The 23917-nt window shown below is 54.6% G+C and overlaps 3 protein-coding genes across 7 annotated transcripts; 2 read left to right on the top strand and 1 right to left on the bottom strand.

Annotated features, from left to right (window-relative positions):
• The first annotated feature begins 107 nt into the window (after window positions 1-107).
• On the top strand, window positions 108-15495 carry GANAB (glucosidase II alpha subunit). Of its 4 annotated transcripts, none has more exons than XM_082748132.1 (25): window positions 108-263; window positions 2900-3004; window positions 3147-3255; window positions 3488-3615; window positions 5662-5841; window positions 6310-6375; window positions 7179-7248; window positions 7408-7495; window positions 7583-7679; window positions 8140-8320; window positions 8907-9060; window positions 9273-9508; window positions 9591-9717; window positions 9822-9901; window positions 10362-10505; window positions 10601-10697; window positions 11019-11120; window positions 11287-11530; window positions 12948-13012; window positions 13206-13282; window positions 13400-13474; window positions 13646-13759; window positions 13880-13992; window positions 14144-14244; window positions 14384-15495. In XM_082748132.1, the coding sequence occupies exons 4-25, from the start codon at window positions 3527-3529 to the stop codon at window positions 14491-14493; spliced, it is 2610 nt and encodes an 869-aa protein (XP_082604258.1). In that variant the 5' UTR covers window positions 108-263; window positions 2900-3004; window positions 3147-3255; window positions 3488-3526; the 3' UTR covers window positions 14494-15495. The 4 variants fall into 4 exon arrangements, with proteins under 4 accessions (XP_082604258.1, XP_082604257.1, XP_082604259.1 ...); XM_082748130.1 differs by having other exon boundaries at window positions 115-220; XM_082748131.1 differs by lacking the exon at window positions 6310-6375 and having other exon boundaries at window positions 108-220.
• A 1190-nt stretch (window positions 15496-16685) lies between these two features.
• Window positions 16686-21577, top strand: B3GAT3 (beta-1,3-glucuronyltransferase 3). Of its 2 annotated transcripts, none has more exons than XM_082748124.1 (5): window positions 16686-16955; window positions 18081-18255; window positions 19880-20240; window positions 20411-20701; window positions 21073-21577. In XM_082748124.1, the coding sequence occupies exons 1-5, from the start codon at window positions 16874-16876 to the stop codon at window positions 21169-21171; spliced, it is 1008 nt and encodes a 335-aa protein (XP_082604250.1). In that variant the 5' UTR covers window positions 16686-16873; the 3' UTR covers window positions 21172-21577. The 2 variants fall into 2 exon arrangements, with proteins under 2 accessions (XP_082604250.1, XP_082604251.1); XM_082748125.1 differs by having other exon boundaries at window positions 16694-16955; window positions 18117-18255.
• Window positions 21578-21725: 148 nt separating this feature from the next.
• Window positions 21726-23839, bottom strand: ROM1 (retinal outer segment membrane protein 1). The gene is made up of 3 exons (XM_082748123.1): window positions 23027-23839; window positions 22378-22624; window positions 21726-22259 (listed from the first exon to the last, which is right to left on the bottom strand). The coding sequence occupies exons 1-3, from the start codon at window positions 23614-23616 to the stop codon at window positions 22041-22043; spliced, it is 1056 nt and encodes a 351-aa protein (XP_082604249.1). The 5' UTR covers window positions 23617-23839; the 3' UTR covers window positions 21726-22040.
• Between the last annotated feature and the right edge of the window lie 78 nt (window positions 23840-23917).

Below are 23917 nucleotides of genomic sequence, written 5' to 3'. Positions count from 1 at the left end.
CCACGCCCTTGGGCCCGCCTGACGCGGGCGTTTATTGTGTGCGCTCTGCCAATGGGACAGTCGCCCGGCCGCTCTCTGGTCGGGCCAATCAGAAGGCCGGAAGGGGCGGGCACTAAGGTACGTGGCTCAACGCGCGCGGGGGGCAGGAGAGGCTCGGGGTCAAGGAGCAAACCCGGCACAAGATGGCGGCGGTAGCGGCAGTGGCGGCGCGTAGGAGGCGGTGAGGAGCCCGGAACCCGGGGGCACGCCCGGGACGCCCCCAGGCCCCCCAAAACCCATATCTCTCCTTCCTGTGTGTCCTCCTGAGACTCTGTTACTCCCCCCGGCCTCGTGAGCACCTTTTGTCCCTCTGGAGGTGGCCTCAGTCTCCCCCGGTTTCCTCGCGGTAGATCCGCGCGGCGCTGGGGGCCCTTGCTTCTGGGGCACCCAGCTCCAGCCCGGCGGCTCATGAGGGCCGCAACCGTTCGCTCTTCTTGGCCTTGGCCGCTCTCAGCCGCCCCCTTCTCTTGGCGGCTCGCGGCGGTTAACGCTGCCGCCTCTTTCCTGCAGTGTGCGGGGCCATCCGGGCGGGGACTAGACGCGACAGGGCCTCTGGGAACGCAGCCCACTGTCCTTCGGGCCCCTCATCCGGGAAACACCGCGGACTGCTGTCCCGCCTGCACTACCCTTCTTGCCCTACGCGTCCCCCACCCCCACCCCAGAGCCCCGGACCCTGCCCTGCCCTTGTCTTCACATGGACACCAACCCTAGCTTTTTCGGTGTTCACGGTCGCTGGGCACGGCTGGGGCAGGATCCCGTAAGTTCACGGTCTCTCTGGATGATGGTGCTCAAACACAACATGGCAATCGAATGTTTTGGTCTGCGATCTCGAGTTTCTATAACCGAAAAAAAAAAAAAAAACCGGTTCGAAACAATCACCAACGCCACAAAGCGTTTACCTGGACATAACGGATGTACTGGGGTGGGAGAGGCATGTCCTGTGACCAGCAGTGAAAAAAAAGATTGGACTGTAAACTCAACTCTTTGAAGTCTGTGATCTGAAACAATAAACGGGTGCACCTTACCCTGCGGCTCATTCCTGACTTTGGCTTGTGACCACCTCTTGCTTTGGGGTGTTCGAGGCATTTCTGAGTTCCTAGGACCTTCCAACAGGTCACTTCTGAAAAGAGCTTTTAGAAATCCTAACCTCATTGGCATTTCTCCCAAGCCCATTGCATAGATTGTGTAACTAGAACTCCAGAGGGTATTTAACTCAGAGTACTTATGATTACTGCCGCTTTGGGCAAGTGGACATGGGGTCAGTGGTGCAGGGTGCCTGCTGCGGTCACTCCTCAGGACCTGGGCCATAAGCTTAGCTGTTGAGTTTTCTTGTAGAATGTCTTTTTCTTTTGATTCTAATTATTCCTGCTTGGCCTTTCAAAAGACAGTGCCTGGTGTTCTCACTTTTCTGTGTGTCCTGCATTGCTTTTCACATTCTTCTGGAACTGGAGGACTGTGTTCTGCCATCTCCTTTCTGGTGATTTTCCTTACCTTTAGCTGTCAAACAGATTGAGGCTAATGCTGGATACAATGTATATATAGTCTTTAGTTACCTTGTTAACAGTTTGCAAAGTTTTAAGATTTTAAGAGAAGCCTGTGTTTGTTTTCTCTTCCTATTTGGGACACACATTTAAGAGTGTGCTCCTGGACAACCCACATCTGTTGCTGGAAAAGCATGTTTAAAATGCAGATTCCGCCCCCGGATTTGGGAATCTACATTTACTAAACACTGCAGTTAATTCTTAACAGTGAAGTTTGAGGACCTCTGTTTCGGATTTACTGAGAATGGATGAACATCCCTTTCAAACTAACTTGCTTAAATAGGTCAATTAGTCCTTTGTCTGTCATTTGATAGGACGATGGGGGAAGTGACAGTCTGTGGTAACCTTGGGGTAATGGTCCTCAATGAGGCAAGCCCTGCTGGTAGGTGGTGTGCTGTATTGTGTATCATGAAGTACTTGGGCCCCAGAGTCAGGCAGAGCTGAGTTCGATCCCAGTTTCACCCCTTATTAGCAGTTTAGTTTTGGATGGATTATTGAACCTTTTTATGCTTCAATTTTCCCATCTGGGTAAAACTCTAACCCTACATTCACCAAGTAAACAACGAAAGAAATGAAAAAGAGGTAGTGTGTATCAAGAAGAAGTTTTGAATGATGGTCGCCCATTAGTATTGTTTGAGGAGATTTTAAAAACTGATGCCCAGGCCCCTGTTTGTATCAGTTCGATCAGAATCTCTGGGTTGAGACTGATACTTTTAAAAACTATAGGGAGAGTTGAAAACTGATGATATAGGCACTTAGTCTGGTCCCTGGGGATATGTTAGGATTCAATACATGTGGCTATGGTTACCCAGTAGTGGTGACTGACTTTGAAGATCTAGCAGCAGGATGCCGAGGGTGCTAGGGATAATGGGATTCTAGGTATTCTAGCTGACCACAGGCCAGCTGAGGGTACATCTTTAACTTTTCCACTATAGCTCCACCTAATGCCTTGCCCTTGGAAAGGCATGTCTGGCTTTGTTTCTCTGTTCCTCACATGGTGCCACCACTTCCCCTGGGACTGGCTGTTACTGCTCCTTTCCTCTGAGAAGCTGATGTAACCAGAGTCAATACCAGGGCCTCTGAAGGCCAAAGATCCTGTGTCCACTTCCTCTGCCTTTTGAAGGGAAGGTGTGAGCGAGCCAACTCCTCAGGCCTGACACTTTACCCCATGTCGATGCTGCCTTTTCTTCTAGTTAACCAGACTCCTTATATTTCTCTCCCCCTTTAGGGTTGTGGTGGGAAGGAGCCTTTCCCTGTGAAGGTGGGGCCTTTTCTGACCTCTGTGCTGATTGTTCCCTCTTTGTCTTTCTCCTCTGTAGGTCTGGGGCAGGTTTGGTACTTGCTTGTTTAGGGGTCTGCCTGGGAGTTACCCTTGCTGTGGATAGAAGCAACTTTAAGACCTGTGAAGAGAGTTCCTTCTGCAAGTATGATATTTCTTGGAGAGTGGGGTGGAAAATACGGTACTGTGGGAGGTGCTGTGGCAGGTGGGGGGTAGCCTGGGGACACTACAGGTGGTAGAGGGACCAAGGAACATTGGGGAACCTTCCTTCCCATTTCACTTGGCAGGAGGCAACGAAGCATACGGCCAGGCCTTTCTCCATACCGAGCCTTGCTGGACTCTCTACAGCTTGGTCCCGATGCCCTCACAGTCCGCCTAATCAACGAGGTTACCAAGGTCAGGGAAGAAAAGGAGGAGTCTGGTGGGGGTGGGGAAACGCTTGCTAAGGGGTAATTTGTCAGAGGTGAACCTATAGCCAACATCCTGTCCCAGCCATCTTGGGATTTTCTGAGGAATTCAGATCTCAGGTCCCTTAGGTGAGGGGACCCCCTCAGGAGGGAGTCGGGTCAGAGGGCATTCTGTGGTGTAGCCCTCTCCCTTCTCCAGATCCAAACCTCTACCCCCACAGGTAGTGTTGGTGCTGGAGCTCCAGGGGCTTCAAAAGAACATGACCCGGATAAGGATTGATGAGCTGGAGCCCCGGCGGCCCCGATACCGGGTGTCAGATGTATTGGTGGCTGATCCCCCGACATCTCGGTAAATTTTTCTTGAGAAACCTGTGCATTTCCACGGTCCTTTTCTCCTTCCCGATGAATCTGTTTGGCTGATCCCCCCACCCCCCACTTTGGGATAGCAGCTCTCTAGTATCCTTGCCACTCTTCTAACCTTGCTCTGTTTCTCCCTTTGTTTCATGCATTTTCTTTTCTGCCCTTTTTCTTCTTTCATTGTGCAGACAGATACTGCTTCCAGCTTTGTGCCAGGCCTGGGCTAGGGGCTGGCGATGCAAAAGTAAATAAACAAGGCCCCATTTCTTGCCCTCCGGTGTCAGTGTCTGTGTGGTTGGTTCCTCCTGTCCTTTCCCTTCCCCTTACGTTTTCTCTTTTTCTTTCTTTTTCTTCAGATAGTCTTGATACGGTTCCTCAAATTCTTGAGTCACGACACAGTGTCATAATGAGTATTCCATGCATGGGGTTCCCTCTCTCTCTCTCTCTCTTTTAAGTTTATTTATTTATTTATTAGTAATCTCTGCACCCAACGGGGGGCTCAAACCCAACAGCCCCGAGGTTAAGAGTCGCATGCTCTGCCAGCCGAGCCAGCCCAGGGCCCCATGCATGGCTCTCTTTTAAGTACCTAATTTAGAATATGATATGATAAACCTTCCCTGTATACCCTTTACCCAACCCAATCATATACTTCTCGTTATCATGTGGCCCTGACCGCCCCCAGAGGTGATTATTATTCTAAAGTTATCATTCACTTGTTTTTTTTTTAAACATTTTATTTATTTATTTGACAGAGATCACAAGTAGGCAGAGAGACAGGCAGAGAGAGGGGAGCTCCCCGCTGAGCAGAGAGCCCGGTGTGGGGCTCGATCCCAGGACCCTGGGATCATGACCCAAGACGAAGGCAGAGAATTAACCCACTGAGCCGCCCAGGTGCCCCTGTATAATTTTTTTAAAGATTTTATTTATTTATTTATTTATTTAAAAAAAATTTTTTTTTTTTTTTAAGATCTTATTTATTCATTTGACAGAGAGAGATCACAAGTAGGCAGAGAGGCAGGCAGAGAGAGAGAGGAGGAAGCAGGCTCCCTGCTGAGCAGAGAGCCCGATGTGGGACTCGATCCCAGGACCCTGAGATCATGACCTGAGCCGAAGGCAGCGGCTTAACCCACTGAGCCACCCAGGCGCCCGATTTTATTTATTTGACAGAAAGAGAGGACAAGCAGGGGGAGCTGCAGGCATAGGGAGAGGGAGAAGCAGGCTCCCCGCTGATGTGGGGCTCAATCCCAGGACCTAGGGATCATGACCTGAGCCGAAGGCAGATGCTTAACTGACTGAGCCATCCAGGCACCCTTCTAAGTTGTGTTTAAATAATTCTTCTCTATTTCCAGGTTATTTTTTAAATATCTTACGTTAGAGACGCCTGCCTGGCTCAGTCCTTAGAACATGTGACTCTTGTTCTCAGGGTCATGGGTTTGAGCCCCATGTTGGGTATAGAGATTACTTAAAAAAGAAAAAAAAGGGGCGCCTGGGTGCCTCAGTGGGTTAAGGCCTCTGCCTTTGGCTCAGGTCCTGGTCTCAGGATCTTGGGATCGAGCCCTACATCGGGCTCTCTGCTCAGCAGGGAGCCTGCTTCCTCCTCTCTCTCTGCCTGCCTCTCTGCGTACTTGTGGTATTTGTCTGTCAGATAAATAAATAAAATCTTAAAAAAAAAAGTTAAAAAATCTTACCTTAAAATGTTAAGTCGTAATCTGTCTGGAGTAGTTACTTATATCTGGTATGAGGTAGGAATTAGGTACCATTTTTTTTCCTAATCTAAATTTATTTTTCTGACTTCTCTATTGAATAGTCCTCCTTTCCTCCCCCAACTGCCATGCTACCTCTGTTACATTTCAAAGTTCTAAGTATGCTTGGGTCCACTGCCAGGCTCTTCTTCGTTCCTTTGGTGAATCTGTCTGCCCCTGGCACTGTCCCCACACCAACTATAGCTCTTAGTAGTCCCCCTCCCCACCGTCTGAAAGTGTCATCACTACTCTTGGCTCTTTGTGCTTCTTTTTATCCCTTTCGATCTCTTTCCTAGGCTTTCTGTCTCTGGCCGTGATGAAAACAGTGTGGAGCTCACCGTGGCTGAGGGACCCTATAAAATCATCTTGACAGCACGGCCATTCCGCCTGGACCTGTTAGAGGACCGCAGTCTTCTGCTTAGTGTCAATGCCCGAGGACTCTTGGCTTTTGAGCACCAGAGGGCCCCCAGGGTCCCGTGAGTACAGGGGTTGGGACTGGAGAGGACCTAGTAGGCCAGGGCCCAGGGGTGTGGTGGATTTGGCACTGGGTCCCTGGGAGGAGACAGGGTGGCAGGACCGCGAGGTAGGGGCTGGGGCTGAGGCTGGGAGAAGCTGCTGTCAGGGAGGGTAGGAAGCAGACCCAGGTCGCGGTTTTCTCCGTTTCCTGTACAGACCAGGAGGCAAGTCACCTTTGTCCCTGAGCTGTACTCTGGGCACCACCTCTGGGAGGCCTGCCTGGGTCTGCCTTTCCCTCTTCCCCTTTTCACACCATCACATTTCCCAGGTTTATTTTCTTCCTTTTTGTTTTGTTTTGTTTTGTTTCTTTTCTGCCCCATCCCCCCATCTCTGGAAGTTTGTCGACTGAAACTCACTTTTATGTTTCTGTTTTTGTGTTGGTTTTGTGCCTCCTTTTCCCCTTCCCTACCCATTTCCTCCTGCCCCAGTTTCTCGGATAAAGTTAGTCTCACGCTCGGTAGCATTTGGGATAAGATCAAGAACCTTTTCTCTAGGTAAATCCATGGCCTCTGGTACTGTATCTGTTCCTCTGCCCTTACCCACCCTTCACTCTGGCCCCCAGGGGAAGGTGCCCTAGACTTTTCTATACCCTGCCCTTCACTCACCCTTCTTTCTCCAGATATGTGGTATCTGGTCCCTGGTCCCCTGGCTGGGAGCCCCCTGGGAGAAGGAAGATTAAATGCTGGAAGTCCTTAAGGAGTGTAGGGAGCTTCTTGATTTGTGATGGGGTGGAGAGATGCTGCCCAATGCTGGGGTTTCTGGCTCTTAGTGGGGGTGCACTGAGGCTCTAGGTGGAACTGCTTGCCAGCTGCCCTTGAAAACATTCTTCGGCAGAACCTCTTGTTTGAGTCCCTGCATATATCTGTAGAGGCTTGACCGTGGTATGACCCACTTGCTTTTGTAAAACCCTGGTGTCTGGCCAAGAGGCTGAGGTCCAGTGAGAGTCGCTGGGGCCAGGTTCTCTCAGAGGCTGCAGAGCCAGCACTGGCATTCCCAGTCCAGGCACTTGAACCATCCTGCTATCTCTTCTGGAACGCAGGCAGAGGCTGGGGATTGAGTCTTGTGTGTGGCAGGCACCTCCTGGTGGCATTAATCATTTCCCTTTCTCATTTCTCTCCCCGTCCTTTGCATATTGATCTGCTCACTGGGGTTCCCTGCCAAGCTTTAACATTCAGTCCCTTCCTCCAATGCCTTCGTTCCTTTGGACCCTTGGCTCTCTATTCCCTTACCCCTCCTTCCACTAGCCCCTCGTCCCTGCCCCCTCTGGATTGGAGCAGACAGCTCTCCTACCTTCCAGGCAAGGATCAAAAGACCCAGCGGAGGGCGGTGGGGCCCAGCCGGAGGAAGCACCTGGGGATGGTGACAAGGCAAGTCAGTGGGCTGGGTTGTTGGGCACAGGGCTGGCTGGGAGGTTGGAGGGGAAAGGCCCTTGAGCTCAGTCTCCCCACTGGGGATGAGATTTAGAAAAGGGCGGGGGAAGAGAGAGCTAGTGTGTGATTGGAGGTACTCTGCTTTCCTCCTCACAGCCAGAGGAGACCCAGGGGAAGGCAGAGAAAGATGAGCCAGGAGCCTGGGAGGAGACATTCAAAACTCACTCTGACAGCAAGCCATATGGTGAGGGGCTGGGAGAGCCTTGGGCAGGGATGCAAGGACTCGTTGTCAAACAGAAGCTCTGGAGCCCATCTTTTGCTTTCCTTCCAGGCCCCACGTCTGTGGGTTTAGACTTCTCTCTGCCAGGCATGGAGCATGTGTATGGGATCCCTGAGCATGCAGACAGCCTGAGGTTAAAGGTCACTGAGTAAGTCCCATGGTGACATCAAGAAATGGGGGCGGGAAAGAGGGGTTGGGCGTTAGGGCTATGGAGTGGTATCCATGTAGTTTGGACGCTCCAGACAAGCATGGATCAATTCCTGAGGCCAGATCACCTTTGGTGATCAGAAAATTCTCCTTTGAGGGGCGCCTGGGTGGCTCAGTTGGTTAAGCGTCTGCCTTCGGCTTAGGTCGTGATCCCAGTGTCCTGGGATCGAGCCCCACGTCAGGCTTGCTGCTCAGTAGGGACTCTGCTTCTCCCTCTTCCTTTGCCCCTCCCAATGGAGTGTGCTTATGCACACTCTCCCTCAGAAATAAAACCTTAAAGAAAAATTCTTGTTTGAGAAAGGTTTGAGAAAGGGCAGGGGGCCAGTTCTTATCACTCTGTATCTGTGGGGTGGAGGTTGTGGGTGCCACAGCCTAGGGCCAGTCTGTCTGTCTGCCTGCAGGGGTGGGGAGCCATATCGCCTCTACAATTTGGATGTATTCCAGTATGAGCTCTACAACCCCATGGCCCTGTATGGGTCTGTGCCTGTGCTCCTGGCACACAGCCCTCATCGGGACCTGGGCATCTTCTGGCTCAATGCCGCGGAGACCTGGGTTGACATATCATCCAACACTGCAGGGAAGGTGAGCACGCAGGCGGGGAGCACGTGTTCAGGCCTGAGACAGTGGGTGTGCTAGGGGAATTTACTTTGAAGAGGCTCCTGGGGATCCCTGTATAGGGACTGAGTGGGAGAAGGGGCCCTGAGCCTTGGGAGCAGCATTTGAGTTCCCTGGCCCTTCCCAGAAAACAAATGCTCGTGGAGAAGGTATTGCTCCTTCTGCATTTATTGTCAGTGCATTTGTTAGTGACCATACGTCATGTACTAGACACTCTGGTAGGTGCTGGGGTTATATTGCTGTTGGGGTAGGAAATGTTCTCGCTCTCAGGGTGGAGGACAGATGTTAACGCAGGTGAGAAGGTGGGGTGAGTTCTGCAGTGGTAAGTGTTGAGAAGGAGATGCAGCGGCCAGGTGGTGGGGACGGAGACAGTGCTGTTTTAGATGGCGTGGTCCAGAAAAGCCTCCCCGAGGAGATGATATCTAATCTTAGCCCAGAGTGACTCCTTAGGACCCCGCTGTGTGAGGACTCTGAAGAGAACACTGCTGCTTTGTCTCTGGGTCAGGGACGAAGAGGGTGGGTGTCAGATCTGTGTGTCTGGTCTCCTCTGTAGACCCTGTTTGGGAAGATGCTAGACTACCTGCAAGGCTCCGGAGAGACTCCGCAGACGGATGTCCGCTGGATGTCGGAGAGCGGCATCATTGATGTCTTCCTGCTGCTCGGGCCCTCTGCCTTTGATGTGTTCCGGCAGTATGCCAGTCTCACAGGTACGTGCGTCCCCTCTCTGCCAGCCTGCAGCCTCCTCTGCTGGCCCTGTCTTCTAGAGAGGATGACTCCACTTTTCAAAAGTTCTGTGCCTCAGCCTACTTCCTAGCCCAGCACCCTTCACACTCTGTCTCATCGACAAGCCTCCCTTCCTTTCTGGGTGTTCCAGTGGCCCAGGTTGGGCCTGACCCCACTGTGACCCCCGTGCCTGCAGGGACCCAGGCATTGCCCCCGCTCTTCTCCCTCGGCTACCACCAGAGCCGCTGGAACTACCGGGACGAGGCTGATGTGTTGGAAGTCGATCAGGGCTTCGATGACCACAACCTGCCCTGCGATGTCATTTGGCTGGACATCGAGCATGCTGATGGCAAGCGGTACTTCACCTGGGACCCCAGCCGTTTCCCCCAACCCCTTACCATGCTGGAACACTTGGCCTCCAAGAGGCGGAAGGTAAGAGGGCTGTGGCCATGCTCGGTCTCCTCAGGCACAGCAGCCCTGGAGAGCTCTGAGCATCCCTGTTCCTTGCCTGCAGTTGGTGGCCATTGTGGACCCCCACATCAAGGTGGATTCTGGCTACCGTGTACATGAAGAGTTGCAGAGCCAGGGTCTGTATGTTAAAACCCGGGATGGCTCTGACTACGAGGGCTGGTGCTGGCCAGGTAGGTGGGCCCAGAATTGAGGGAGAGGCTTTTGTGAGACCCGGAAGGTGGGATGGCCACCAGTCTGCCCCGCGGAGGTTGACAGCTACCCTAACTTGTCCCAGGTGCCGCTGGTTATCCTGATTTTACCAATCCTACAATGAGGGCCTGGTGGGCCAACATGTTCAGCTTTGACAACTATGAGGTACGGCAGCCCCTCCTCTACCTGCATCTGTCCTTCCCACTCCACCTCCTTGAGACCGTCATTCTCTGCCGGCCAGCCCTGCTCTGGTTGGTTCTCTGTTTTGTTTTGTGTTTTTTTTTTTAAGATGTATTTATTAGAGAGAGAGTATGTGTGGGAGTGGGGGGTTGGGGAAGGGACCGAGAGAGAGGGAAAGAAGCAGACTCCCCGCTGAGGCCAGAGCCTAACACCAGACTTGACCCCCACCATCCTGAGATTGTGACCTGAGCCAATACCAAGAGTTGGTGCTTAACTGATTGAGCCCCCAGGCGCCCCTGGCTGCTTATATTTTTCAGGAGGCCTTCTTGTTCCTCATAGGACCCTGAGAAATACTTTTTGGGTTCCTAGGCGTGCTCTGCTCTCACAGTTTGTCTTTTTCCTCTTCTCTGTCCTTCTGCCCCCATTTTCTGCCTCGTGTACCTAGGGCTCAGCTCCCAACCTCTATGTTTGGAATGATATGAACGAACCATCTGTGTTCAATGGTCCTGAGGTTACTATGCTTAAGGATGCCCAGCATTATGGGGGCTGGGAGCACCGAGATGTCCATAACATCTATGGCTTCTACGTGGTAAGAGGCCGCGCAAGGAGAGCCTGAGGGCTGGGGAATGGACATGACCGCAGGCTTTTCGTGCTCACTGCCCCTCCTCTGCTGTCTCCATCCAGCACATGGCAACGGCAGACGGGCTGGTGCTGCGCTCTGGGGGCCTGGAGCGCCCCTTTGTCCTAAGCAGGGCTTTCTTCGCGGGCTCCCAGCGCTTTGGTAAGATTTGGAGAATAGAGCTGTGACAGAGGGGGTGTGAAGGGCAGATCAGAGGAGTGGTGCACCAAGGCCTGCTTCTCTGAGAAATCTGTCCATGTGGCTGTCTGAGAGCAGCTGGGGGCCAGTCCCCTGCACCTGTGCACTTTAAGGGGATCTGGGGAGGGGAAGGTCCAGTCCCCTTTAGAGTGCTGTTGTGAATTCTGCCATCTGGGGCAGGGCCCTGGGGGCCCTAGAACAGAGGTGGCAGGTCAGAGGAGTCGGCTGTAGGAAAAGCGGAGCTTCCCCACTGCTTGCAACCTCCATCTCCCTCCTTTTCCTTAGGAGCTGTGTGGACTGGGGACAACACTGCTGAGTGGGACCATTTGAAGATCTCTATTCCTATGTGTCTCAGCTTGGGGCTGGTGGGACTTTCCTTCTGTGGAGGTGAGAGGGGGCGGAATTGGGGGTCTTGGTTTGGGGGGAGAGGAGCCAGGTAGAAGGCACAGAACCCAGGTGTGAACAGAGAGCTGAGAGTCTAGATTGGGGCCCGGGGGAGCTCCTTAGGTAGCAGCCCTCTTTTCCAACCTATTTCCTCCCTCCCCTCTCCCAGCGGACGTGGGCGGTTTCTTCAAAAATCCAGAACCAGAGCTGCTTGTGCGCTGGTACCAGATGGGTGCCTACCAGCCGTTCTTCCGGGCACATGCACACTTGGACACTGGGCGGCGAGAGCCCTGGCTCTTACCAGCTCAGTACCATGACATCGTCCGAGATGCCTTGGGCCAGCGATACTCCTTGCTGCCCTTCTGGTACACCCTCTTCTATCAGGCCCATCGTGAAGGCATTCCCGTCATGAGGTGAGGCAGCCAGCTGTGTCTTTGTGGAGTGGGCTGAGGTGGCTGAGGGACAGTGGGGGCTGGGCTCCATCTATGGGCCTCTTTCACCACTCACCAGGGCCTCGTAAAGGAAGGAAATTCTAGTTTCAAGGTCAAGAGTAAGAAGAGACTAATGGGGATGAGTGGCAGTAAACATTGCTGCTGGGCATCATCATCGCTCTCCCCAGTGCCTGAAACTGGGCCGACAAGTATCCTTCCATCCTTGGGAGTAAAGCAGACAGAAAAGTACACAAATAAGCAAATAAGAAAATTGCCAACAGTGATAGGCTTTTTGAATAGGGTAATGGAATTTGGTTCTACAGATAGCTTTTTTATTTTTTTTATTTTTTTATTTTTTTATTTTTTAAAGATTTTATTTATTTATTTGTGAGAGAGAGAGCGAGCACAGGCAGACAGAGTGGAAGGCAGAGTCAGAGGGAGCAGCAGGCTCCCTGTGGAGCAAGGAGCCCGATATGGGACTCGATCCCAGGATGCTGGGATCATGACCTGAGCCGAAGGCAGCTGCTTAACCAACTGAGCCACCCAGGCGTCCCCAGATAGCTTTTTTAATAAGAAGGATGTGTGAGCGGCACCTGGGTGGCTCGTTGGGTTGAGTCTGACTCTTGATCTCAGCTCAGGTCTTGATCTCAGGGTCATGAGTTGAAGCCCCATGTTGGGCTCCACGCTGGGTGTGGGGCATTCTTAAAAAAAGGGGTAGGGGAAGGGCATGGGAGGTGAGGTCTGATTAATGAGGTAGATGGACTTTTGTGATCTGGCGGAGGAAAATCCCAGCACAGGAGACTTCAGGTGCAGACATTCTAAAGTGGAAATGAGTTTGTTGTTCCAGGGATAGAAAGACCAGTGTGACTCAGGGTAAAGAACCAGAGGGAGAGGTAGGACATGACCTAGGAGGTGAAAATTCAGTGTGATCCAGGATGAGGCAATGGCCACTGGAAAGTTGCTGTGTGGAATAGTTTCAGGAGGGGGCAGGGGAGGAGGAGGCAAGGAGATGGGTGAGGAAGTTCAACGGTCAAGGGTAGGTTGCATAGCTAAGGCCTACGGCACAGTTGGGCTATCTGGCTGCAAGCTCCTGGTTTGTACTTTTTTTTTTTTTTTTTTTTTTAAGATTTTATTTATTTATTTGACAGAAATCACAAGTAGGCAGAGAAACAGGCAGAGAGAAAGGAGGAAGCAGGCCCCCTGCTGAGCAGAAAGCCCTATGTGGGGCTCCATCCCAGGACCCTGAGATCATGACCCGAGCCAAAGGCAGAGGCTTTAACCCACTGAGCCACCCAGGCACCCTACCCTGTGCCATTCTTATCTCCAGTTCCTGGGGTAGCATCTTTGACCTCTGCCAGGACAGCAGGTGTCTTCCCTTCTTGTCTTGCTTCCTTCCTAGGCCCCTGTGGGTGCATTATCCTCAGGATGCGACCACCTTCAGTATAGATGATCAGTTCCTGCTTGGTGAGAAATGGAGGGGACCATTGCTGGTGGGTTGGGATAGGGCTGAGAAGAAGTAGGCCCCTGTGGGAGAGGTCTGTGGGTGCCCAGGGAGGGAGGAGTGAGTGAAGCCGGTGGCGCAAGACAGCAGGTGTTTGGGTGCTCCCTACCTGGGAACTGGTCCCCTCAGTTCACAGAGGATTCTGGTGTGTTTTAGGGGATGCATTATTGGTTCACCCTGTATCAGACTCCGGGGCTCATGGCGTGCAGGTGTATCTGCCTGGCCAAGGGGAGGTGAGTTAAGGGAGAAAGGGTGTGGTGGAGAAAGGTGGTGAAGGTGGTGAAGGGCAAGGAGAGTAAATAGAATGGGGGCCCTGTGCAGTGACCTAGTATGTCTTTTGCCATCCGCAGGTGTGGTATGACATTCAGAGCTACCAGAAGCATTACGGTCCCCAGACCCTGTACCTACCTGTAACCCTGAACACTGTGAGTATGCCTGGCCCAGCTGCCAGCTCCGTCTGCCTGTCAGTTTCGAGAAGGGGAGAATGTGTGCTTTGGGGTCTGCTACCTAAGTGGGCACAGATGGGCAAGAGCAAAAGACACTGCTGGGCCCAAGCCTGGACAGTGGGGCAGCTTCTTCCCCTGTTCTCGCCCTAGATCCCCGTGTTCCAGCGTGGAGGGACAATTATCCCTCGGTGGATGCGAGTGCGGCGCTCTTCTGACTGCATGAAGGATGACCCCATCACCCTTTTCGTTGCTCTCAGTCCCCAGGTGAGTGCGTGGGCAGGGAGCCCCTCAGCCCTCTGCATGCCTCCCTGGGATTCAGTCCCCGGGGGAGCGCCCCTCCTTCCCCCTTGGGCTCAGGCTCTTCCTATCCCATTTCCTGCTCAGGGTACAGCCCAAGGAGAGCTCTTTCTAGATGATGGGCACACATTCAATTATCAGACTCGCCAGGAGTTCCTGCTGCGTCGGTTCTCATTCTCTGGCAACAGCCTGGTCTCCAGGTAATGAAGCGCTCATTTGTCTGTGGCAGCCTCGGGGATGCTCACAGTGCCCTGTGCTCTTTTCTTAAATAGGATCCTGCTCTCGGGTCTCATCCTTCTTTCGGCTCTGACATCTTTCTCCCTGACTGGCATCTGTTTTTGTTCCCTCTAGCTCAGCAGACCCCAAAGGCCACTTTGAGACACCAATCTGGATTGAGCGAGTGGTGATAATAGGGGCCGGGAAGCCAGCAGCCGTGGTACTCCAGACAAAAGGTGAGGGTGGGCCTAGCCCCCAGGGTTGGGAAAGAGGGGAAGTAGGGGCAGGGCTGGGGACACCTTGCCTGTGGGGAAATAGTTGCTGTGCCATAGCTGTTGCGGTGACCATGGAACACTTTCTTTTTTCTCTCGACAGGATCTCCTGAAAGCCGCCTGTCCTTCCAGCATGACCCCGAGACCTCGGTGTTGGTCCTGCGCAAGCCTGGCGTCAGCGTGGCGTCCGACTGGAGTATTCACCTGCGATAGCGCAAGGGCTGTTGCGGGGCGGGAGGGGCGCAGTGGTGATGAGAGTTCTTCTTCCTTCTGCCGTGGAGTTTGACCCTCCCCAGACTTCACCTTTCTTATCTGAAGACTCAGATTCTGCCAACATCCGGGCAGGATGAGAAGCTGTCCCTGGGCTCTGAATTCCTCCTGTGACCTCCTGACCTCTGCCACCCTGCTGACGACAAGTCTCACATCACCTCCCAACAGTCTGTTGCTCTAACTGGAGCACATTCACCTGTGAAGACCTGGGGACCATGAGGCCCTTGCTTTCCCTTCTTTTTCCTTTCTTTTGGGGGCCCTGAATCTCCTAGACCCTCTTCATTCATACCTCTTGATGGTGTTGATGCCGTTTCTTGGAAGAACAGGAGGGCAGTGAGCTTTAGGGTTCCTTTTCTCCTTCCTCTTCCCTTCCCACCAAACTGCTTTCCCTCCTTTTATTTCTTTCTCCCGCTTCTTCTCTGTCAGCCCTCCCCTTTTTATGCCCCACTGATACACTGGGACCACCCCTTACCTGATAAGGGATGAATGGATCAAAGGAGTGAGGTTGCTGGAGAACATCCTCTTCGCTGTCGCCCCAACCTTTCCTCTCCCTGATTGCTTCTAGAGCTGCTGCAGTTCTGATGGGGGCAGTTCTATTCCCCCCGTCCCTTGGGGGAAAGAAGTTTACACTCTTCCTTAAAGAGGGGATGGGCATTAAACTTCTTTTGCCCCCGTTTTGTCCCCTTGGGGGGCATTCAAGATGGAGAAATTGGTTGTGGTTTCATCGAATCACGGTCACCTGTATTTATTGCTGGGAGAAGACTGAGGGGGGTGGGGGAGATGATCATGTGTGCCCAGGGTTGGCCCGAAGCCCTGGAGGGGGGTGGGGGAGGACTAACTAGGGGACAAGGGGGAATATTTGTGGCAATTTTTTTTACTTCCTCTTGGTCCCCATCTGTGACAGGTTTTGATAAAAGGAGAAACAATAAAATGGTAAACCATAAATAACTGTTGGTGTCTGGATTCTGGTTCTGGCCTGAACCACAGATCCTTAGAAGCCTGAGGGCCTGACATTTTCATCTAACATCAGCATAAGCCTCATCAGTATTTTCTTTTCCTTTTTTTTTTTTTTTAAAGATTATTTATTTATTTATAATCACAAGTAGGCAAAGAGGCAGGCAGAGAGAGGAGAGGAGGAAGCTGGCTCCCTGCTGAGCAGAGAGCCTGATGGAGGACTCAATCCCAGGACCCTGAGATCATGACCTGAGCCGAAGGCAGCGGCTTAGCCCACTGAGCCACCCAGGCGCCCTCATCAGTATTTTCATAGAGGAGTACAGCAAGCTCATCAGATTTTAGCAGGCGTAGTTAATAGTGGTGACCAGAGCCAATGGGGTCCTTGAATAGAAACAGCTTTATAGTCATGGTCTCATGCAAAAGGCTGCTTTTCCTTAGCATCCCTTTTTAATAAAAACTCTCCATTGTTTCAGTGACAAATTTCTCCATTTTGGAGACTACCAGTTTTGGAGATTTATTGTACCAGAAACAAGAGGTTGTGGGTTTTTTTTTTTTTTTTTTTTTGGGAAAATGACTGCTCAGGAAGGCTCATGCTTATGAGTAGTTAAGGGATGTGTTCATGCAATTCTCAGTTCAAATATTGCCAGTTTCCCGGGAGGTAGTGCATGCCTTGGCACCCCGCTCCTAACCCCCACCCCCCATACACCGCGACCCCTATTGTCAACCGTGTAGGGAACGTGCATTAGAGGGAGCTAGAGATTTTGGAGACCGGTATCCAGATGGGATATAGAAAACTGCTTAGTGACAATTCGTAGTTTTTGTCAACCTTGGTTACTTGTCCGTAAAATGGGGACAATGCCACCTATCTCAGCATTGGAGTGAGATGCAATGCGTGAGAGACACCCAGAGCACAGGCCTGGCACGTGAAGTCCTACACTTCGTTCATTCGTGTAACAAGCATTGATAGAACTGTTACTGGGTTCTGTGTCTGGTAAGGGAATGAATGGAAATCAGGAGGAAATCCGCGCGCAGGGACCGGAGTTCAAGGGGACTGGAGTTCAGAGTGGCTTCCACTGCCCGCCACGCGAGCTTGCCACGCCGGATGTGACGTCACCCACTCCCGTGGTTCCCAGAACCAGGCTGTGGGACCGGAAATTAACCCGAGGGGCGGGGTGCAGACTGACCGGAAGTGGGCCCGGGAGGGCGCCGCGGGCCCCAGCTCGCGGGAGCCGGTGTAGGGAAGCGTGGGGAAGGCGGGACACGGGGCGGGGCCGCTGCAGGGGCGGGGTCTGCAGGCTGGCGGGTGGGGGGCGGGGACCCCCTCGTCCCCCCGGACCCCGCCTGCCCCGGCGCAGGTGGCGGCACCGCCATGAAGCTGAAGCTGAAGAACGTGTTTCTCGCCTACTTCCTGGTGTCGATCGCCGGCCTCCTCTACGCGCTGGTGCAGCTCGGTGAGCGGGGCGGGGCGGGGGGGCGGCGGGCTCGCCGGAGAGCGCCCGCCGCCGTGGATCCCGCCCTAGGGATGAACCCCCGCGCAGACACCCTTCAGCCGGCTCGGCCCTCCGATGGCCCTCTGCGGCCGCCAGCGCCCTCCCCTCTGTAGGATGCGCCGCGGCTTCCCTCCGCACCTCGGATGGAATGCAGACTCCTTCCCAGAGTCCGCAGGGCCCCGCATGATCCTGTGGCCGTCAGCCTTTCCAACCCCTTCCCTTCCCACTCGCTCGCTCTGCTCCGGCCCCACTGGCTGCATGACAGTTTCTCGAAAAGCCCACGCTCATTGCTCTCTCAAGCTCTTAACCTGTTCTTGCGGGCTGCGGTGCTTTTCTCCCTGCTCTTCCCTGGCCGCCGCTTTCTCATCCTTCAGGTCTCAGCTCAAATGTCACCGCCTCAGAGAGGCTTTCCCTGACCACTTTAGCTAGCGTAACTCTTCTTTTTCCGCATTTTCTTTTATTCTCTGTTTTTTGTGTGTGTGTTTCCTTCTTGGCTCTTATCACAATTCGGAATGATTTTACGAATTTGTTTCTTTGGTCAGTGTCTGCTTCCTCCCCTAAACTGAAAGCTCCATGAAGGCAGGGACCATGTCTGCCCTGTTCCCTGCTGCATCCCCAGCACCTAAGGCTGCCTCCCACGAGGAGCATTCAATAAATATTTATCCAATAACGGAATCGATTAATTTTATGAGTCTCTGGTCACACAGCCAAGGGAACAGATGGAATGTTGCCTCTTACATAGAGAGACAGGGCTTAGGGCGTGATCCTCAGGTATTTAAAAGACTGCCCTGGTTCAGGAGATCTAGTTGTTCTTTATGGCTCCAGAAGGCAACCTTAGGATCAGCAGGTAGAAGGGATGGATGGAGGCTGCTGATCAGTTCAGTATCCAAATGAAAGCTGTAACAGATGGAATTGATTGCAGTTGGAGGGGGCTGCTGATGGAGGCCATGAGGTGTGGGAGAGGCTGTCAGGGAAGTTGTCAGGACACTCCAGCCCTGCCTAGGAGTTGAATGAGAAGGTTATGCCCCTTTGGGATGCTCAACATGCTGTGGTTCTCTGCCCCCCTTTCCTGCTTCCTGGGACCAGGTCAGCCATGTGACTGCCTCCCTCCCCTGCGCGCAGCGGCTGAGCAGCTTCGGCAGAAGGATCTGAGGATTTCCCAGCTGCAAGCCGATCTCCGCCGCCCACCCCCTGCCCCTGCCCAGCCCCCTGAACCTGAAGCCCTGCCTACTATCTATGTCGTTACCCCCACCTACGCCAGGTAACGGGCTCTGGTGTACCCAGGAGGCCTGCGTAGGCCGGGAGGTTGGGGTTGATGATGACTTTAGAGAGGAGCTGGGCCAGGGGATGTTCCTCAAACTGGGGCCTGCCAAATGACAGGGTAAATGAACCACATCTCTCCTCAAAGATCTGTGGGAAAAGGGTTGTTTTTCCAGTAAAAGAGACAGGGGTATGCTATGAAATAGAAGACACAGTTCCTAACAAATTTGAAGAAAGAACAAGAAAGTTTCAAAGAAATGTTGAGCTTGCCTCTGAGTTCGCTTTCTCTCTCTCGGGGATCCTTTGGTGAGAAAGTTGGAGGATCCCTGACTAAATTGAAGTAGGAAAGGGCTTGGCCTGACAGTCAAACTAGAATCTAGAAATAGTTACACCAGCTGTGATTTACAGCATGTTTACTTTCTACCAGACACTGTGCTAAGTAAGAGCTTTACTTTTTTTTTTTTTTTTTTTTTTTTTTAATTAAAATGTAGCTTTCTCCTTGTACAAACCAACTGGGAAACATGGTTTTGGATCTATAGCTAAAGAGCCTGCTGACACCTGCCTGGAATCAGGTGGCTGACCCGTGTAGGCACAGGCAGCTCTAGACCCTGTCCTCTTCCATACACACAGCATCAACCCTGGGGCAGAGCAGTCTTCAGGATAAAGAAGCCTGGCCACACCTTCCCAGTTTCTTGTCTAAACTTAGGAAAACCCTCCCCTGGAGAGGAATGAGGCAAAGAGCTCCTCTAAATCTCTCTACTTAGAAACCCAGGCAGAGGACCTGGCCCTTCTGGTATTTTATTTTATTATTATTATTATTATTATTTTAAATTTATTTATTTGTCAGAAACAGAGGGAGAGAGAGCGAGCGAGCACAGACAGACAGAGAGGCAGGCAGAGGGAGAAGCAGGCTCCCTGCCGAGCAAGGAGCCCGATACGGGACTCGATCCCGGAACCCTGGGATCATGACCTGAGCCGAAGGCAGCTGCTTAACCAACTGAGCCACCCAGGCGTCCCATTATTTTATTATTTTTTTTAAAAGATTTATTTATTTATTTGACAGATCGTAAGTAGGCAGAGAGGCAGGCAGAGCGAGAGGGGGAGAGTCCGATGTGGGGCTCAATCCCAGGACCCCGAGATCCTGGCCTGAGTCAAAAGCAGAGGCTTAACCCACTGAGCCACCCAGGCGCCCCCCTCCTGATATTTTAGAAAGTCATTATAATTGAACCTTTAAGACAGCACGGTGGTAAAGTACTGTTATTCTCATTTTCCTAGCCAAGGAGACTGAGGCTTGGGGAGATCTGACCCATTTCCCCCAGTGTCTCACCTACTCACTTACAGAGCTGGCGTTCAAACCCAGATCTGATTCCAAAGCCTGTGACCTTAACCTGTAGTCTCCCACAGCCAGAGCCTTGGGGTTGGGGGGGTTCCAGACATGGGCTGCAGGAACAGGGCAGGGGAGCTCGGTGTGAAACTGATAGGCGAGAAAGAGAATTTGGGTATTGGCTCGGGAAAGACCATGGGGGATACCGGAATGGGCCCGGGAGAAGTTATGTGTATTGGCCAGCAGGCGGGAGCAGATGGTACCGAGCCCTACCCCCTGCCTTGCCTCTTTCCCCCTGCAGGCTGGTGCAGAAAGCCGAGCTGGTGCGGCTGTCCCAGACACTGAGCCTGGTGCCCCGGCTGCACTGGCTGCTGGTGGAGGATGCCGAGGGCCCCACCCCACTGGTCTCCGGGCTGCTGGCTGGCTCGGGCCTCCTCTTCACACACCTGGCGGTCCTCACCCCCAAGGCCCAGCGGCTCAGGGAGGGCGAACCCGGGTGGGTTCGGCCCCGCGGGGTAGAGCAACGGAACAGGGCCCTGGACTGGCTCCGGAGTGGAGGGGGCGCTGTGGGGGGAGAGAAGGACCCCCCTCCAGCCGGCACGAGGGGAGTCGTGTACTTTGCAGATGATGACAACACCTACAGCCGGGAACTCTTCGAGGAGGTAAGCCCCTCCCCACCCCTCTAGGGTGGGGTTGGGGAAAGAGGCAGGTGGGGCCAGCCTCACCTGTTGCCTTGGTGACTGGTGTGAGGAGGGGGAAGCCGTGGGGCCGCGTGACCCCCGTGGCCCTGGGCCACCCCCCTGTCTGTTTCTTTTCTCCTGACCTCTCTTAGATGCGCTGGACCCGTGGTGTCTCAGTGTGGCCTGTGGGCCTGGTGGGCGGCCTGCGATTCGAGGGCCCTCGGGTACAGGATGGCCGGGTCGTGGGCTTCCACACAGCATGGGAGCCCAACAGGCCCTTCCCAGTGGATATGGCAGGATTTGCTGTCGCCCTGCCCTTGCTGTTGGCTAAGCCCAGTGCCCAGTTTGATGCCACCGCTCCCCGGGGCCACCTGGAGAGCAGTCTCCTGAGCCACCTCGTGGATCCCAAGGACCTGGAGCCGCGGGCAGCCAATTGCACTCGGGTAAGGAGCTGGAGATGGGCCGAAATCCGGCTCTGGGATATGGAGGGGTGATGGGGGAAGCGGAGCAAGGCCTCGTGGAGGACGCTCAGAGGATGGGCTTTTGGACCAGGAGAGACCCTCTAGAGCCCGGATTCAACTCTGCTTACTCTGCTGCAGGGGAAGCTGGGAGCCAGGTCGGCAAGGGGTCTCCTGCCACGCTGTCTCCTGGGCATCCACATAGCATGGGGGTGGCGGGGGGAGGGGGGCTGCCCTTCACACTTCACAGCGGACGCTGTGTGTGTAGAGGGGGTGAGAGAATGCGTTCCATGCTGAGGGCCCCAGAGGCCTCATGCCAGCCGGGCCCAGCCCTAACCAAAGCGCGCCCGGGACAGGTTCTGGTGTGGCACACACGGACAGAGAAACCCAAGATGAAGCAGGAAGAGCAGCTCCAGCGGCAGGGCCGAGGCTCAGACCCAGCTGTGGAGGTGTGACGGCAATCCCCACCCTGACCACTGCCTCTCGTCAGGCACGAACCTGGGGGACTGGGCCCCTGGCCTGCCCAGGATGCAGTTTTCCAAATCCTGACCCCCTCAGAGCCGGGGGCGGCCCCCTCTGCCCCCTCAGCCCCAGGGCGTGGCCCAGCTGCTTCTCCCCTCCCCCAGCCTGCCATGTGGCACTGCCCACAGGCTGGGGACAAGCGGCCCTTGTGTTGAGTCGGGTCAGCCCTGTCTGGGGCGGAGCGGCAGGACAGACGCTCAGGAGGGAGGGCTGCTGAGCAACTGGGTAACTTATTGGGGCTGGGCATGCGTTGGGGGGCTGGAGGAGCTGGGCCGGACCCTCCCCACCTGAGCATGCTGACCCCCCTCCTACCTCCAGAATAAAAGATCTCAAGCTGGAGGGGCCTCTGGTTTCCTTCGTTGCGCATGTCTGGTTCTTGCATTTGACCCTCACCAGAGTCCAAAAACCTGGGCGTCCTGGCTTCTCTGTCAGACAGAAATCAGCTCTCCCAGGGCCCCCCACCCCCTTGAAGAGGAAGGTCAGTGGCTTCCATCCAAAAGCTTTATTGAATCTGTGTGCAAGGAGCAGTCTCCGGTCATTCCCGCGTCTCCTTCCCCACACTCTGGGTGCCTTCTGTTCCCTGGGTGGCTCTTAGCCACAGGGGCTAGGGCCTGGACACCTAGTTTTCTCGCCAATGCCCCTCCACCCCATCCAACTCTGTGACTGACATTCGCTCCTCCTCTAATCCCAGGAACCACCACCACCACCATCATGTGGAGGCTCGGTAAGGAGTTGTGAGGTTTTCAGTCCTGTCCGTCCCTCCCCATGCCCCCTCCCAGTCTCCACCCCAAGCTTCAGGCCACTAGGCCTCAGGGAGACCCTCCTCAGGGGGTGCCTCTTCTGGTGGGGCCTCCTCAGGTGCGGGCCTGTGAGCCACCCCTCCCTGTCGCCATGCCGTGTTCAGCATGTCCTTCAGCCCGCTGGGGAAGAGATAGCCCTGGGTGTCTCCCTCCGCGTCAATGACTCCTTCAAGCCCCTCCAGGGCCGTCTGCAGGTACCGCAGGCCCAGGAGCACCAGGATCTGTGGGGAAGGCAAGGGGAGAGACGTCCGTGTGGGTCAAGTGCTCCCGGGGCCAGCGCTGGAGGCAGCGAGTGTTCCCCTGAGGAGGGGAGAGCCCTTGGACACTTGGCTGACTCACCTGCAGCAGGAAGGTGACAGCCAGCCCGCCGCCCAGCACGCTCGCCAAGTCCTGCAGGTGCCCCAGCAGCACCCCGTGGCATCCTTGGGCCCAGAGGTTTAGGTTGGGCTGACGGGGATCGAAGAGAGGGTGGGCGTGGGGCTCCGAGAGCCGGCTTTGCAGGCAAGGTCTGGGCGAGTGGGGGTTGCAGCAGGAGAAAGGGACACCGTCGATCAGATACAGGCCTTCCACGTTGCTCTGGATCCGGCTGCAAGGGGAGGGGCAGGGGTGTTAGGATGGCTGGAAATAGAGGCCAGGGGGAGAAACTGCAGGGCACAGGAGCTGAGAAGGGAAACAACACGAGAGACCTTTCCTGACTGGTTTACCACCGCATGCAGTGTGAGGCATGCACAATTCATTCATCTTTACAGTAAGTCTGTAAGGTGGGTCCTATGATCTCCAAACTACAGAGGAGGAAACGGGCCCAGAGCAGTTTGGTAATGTGCCCTGGGTCACACACCTAATAAATGGCAGATCTGTAACCAATTCTCTCAGTCCCTAAGCTCTATTTATTGCCTGTGGGGTGAGGTGGGTTTTAAGGGCGGAGGAGGCGAGGGAGGGGAAGGAGGCTAGGAGGAGGGGCGGGGGAGGGGAGAAACCAAACACTCACTCCACCACCTCCTGGTCGTTGGGATCCAAGTAACGGCTGCTGACCCACTGGATGCCAAACCAGTCTTTGTACCCGTGGCGCCCGCAGCAGTGGTGCCTCAGCTGGAGTTCATCCAACAGCCGTTTGGCATGACAGTGTCCGGGCACCTCTGTGTCTTTGTAGTGAGCCAAGGCAGTCCCCAGGCCATCCTCCAGCCCAGCGTCCAGACTCCCAGGTAAAGCCAGGGCCAGCCCCAGGGCTAGGATCAGAAGACCCCCGCCGCCCGCAGTGCCAAGCACCAGCAGGGGGCCCAGAACCTTTCGCCAGGGAGGGTACTGAGCCGCGTCCAGGCTGGCCCTGCTGGCTCCCGCACCCACCAGTCCTGTGCCCAGAGCCCCCAAACCGGCAGCCAGGGCCACCTGGGGCAGGGCAGCAAAGGGGCAGGAGGGAGCCAAGAAAGTGCGGAGGAGCCACAGCTGGGCCAGGAGGTGCCCGCTATATAGGAGGGCGAGGCCACCGGCCAGCGCCAGCAGCCAGGAGAGGAGCCAGAGCCCCTGTGCCAGACGGATGCGGGGCTGGAGGGGCAGCACCAGGGGCAACACCGGCGCCATCTCCCATCTCTGCCCAAGGAAAGGCAGAGCGGTCGGGGACGAAGGTTGGCAGGGACAGGATGCTGAGTCAGCCTAGCCCGGCTTGAGCTGGGCTAATGCCACCCTGACCCCAATACCCTGGGAATCCGCCCACCCCCCCAGCCTTAATAACCCGCTGCCCCCGCTCCTGCCAGTCCCAAGTCGAGATGCCTTGGCCTAGCCCCTTAGGGAAAGCCCCGCCCCCGGGCTAAGGGCCCAGTTCGTGACCCCGCCCCTGCCCCTCGCGGAAGTGGGGAGGGGCGGGTCGGCTCTGGCCCTAGGG

This window comes from Mustela nivalis (genome assembly GCF_964662115.1).
Source record: "Mustela nivalis genome assembly, chromosome: 9".
NCBI lineage: Eukaryota > Metazoa > Chordata > Mammalia > Carnivora > Mustelidae > Mustela > Mustela nivalis.
Note: the sequence above shows the minus strand (reverse complement) of the source record. Positions and strands in the feature narration are given on the sequence as shown.

Coding starts and splice junctions, on each gene's coding strand:
- GANAB (XM_082748130.1), top strand. CDS start 183: ATGGCGGCGGTAGCGGCAGTGGCGGCGCGTAGGAGGCG. Junction 11,531..12,947: donor GAAGGCATTCCCGTCATGAG/GTGAGGCAGCCA, acceptor CTTCCTTCCTAG/GCCCCTGTGGGTGCATTATC. Junction 13,013..13,205: donor AGATGATCAGTTCCTGCTTG/GTGAGAAATGGA, acceptor GGTGTGTTTTAG/GGGATGCATTATTGGTTCAC.
- B3GAT3 (XM_082748124.1), top strand. CDS start 16,874: ATGAAGCTGAAGCTGAAGAACGTGTTTCTCGCCTACTTCCTGGTGTCG. Junction 18,256..19,879: donor GTTACCCCCACCTACGCCAG/GTAACGGGCTCT, acceptor TTCCCCCTGCAG/GCTGGTGCAGAAAGCCGAGC. Junction 20,241..20,410: donor GCCGGGAACTCTTCGAGGAG/GTAAGCCCCTCC, acceptor GACCTCTCTTAG/ATGCGCTGGACCCGTGGTGT.
- ROM1 (XM_082748123.1), bottom strand. CDS start 23,616: ATGGCGCCGGTGTTGCCCCTGGTGCTGCCCCTCCAGCCCCGCATCCGT. Junction 22,625..23,026: donor AACGACCAGGAGGTGGTGGA/GTGAGTGTTTGG, acceptor CTCCCCTTGCAG/CCGGATCCAGAGCAACGTGG. Junction 22,260..22,377: donor CTGTCACCTTCCTGCTGCAG/GTGAGTCAGCCA, acceptor CCTTCCCCACAG/ATCCTGGTGCTCCTGGGCCT.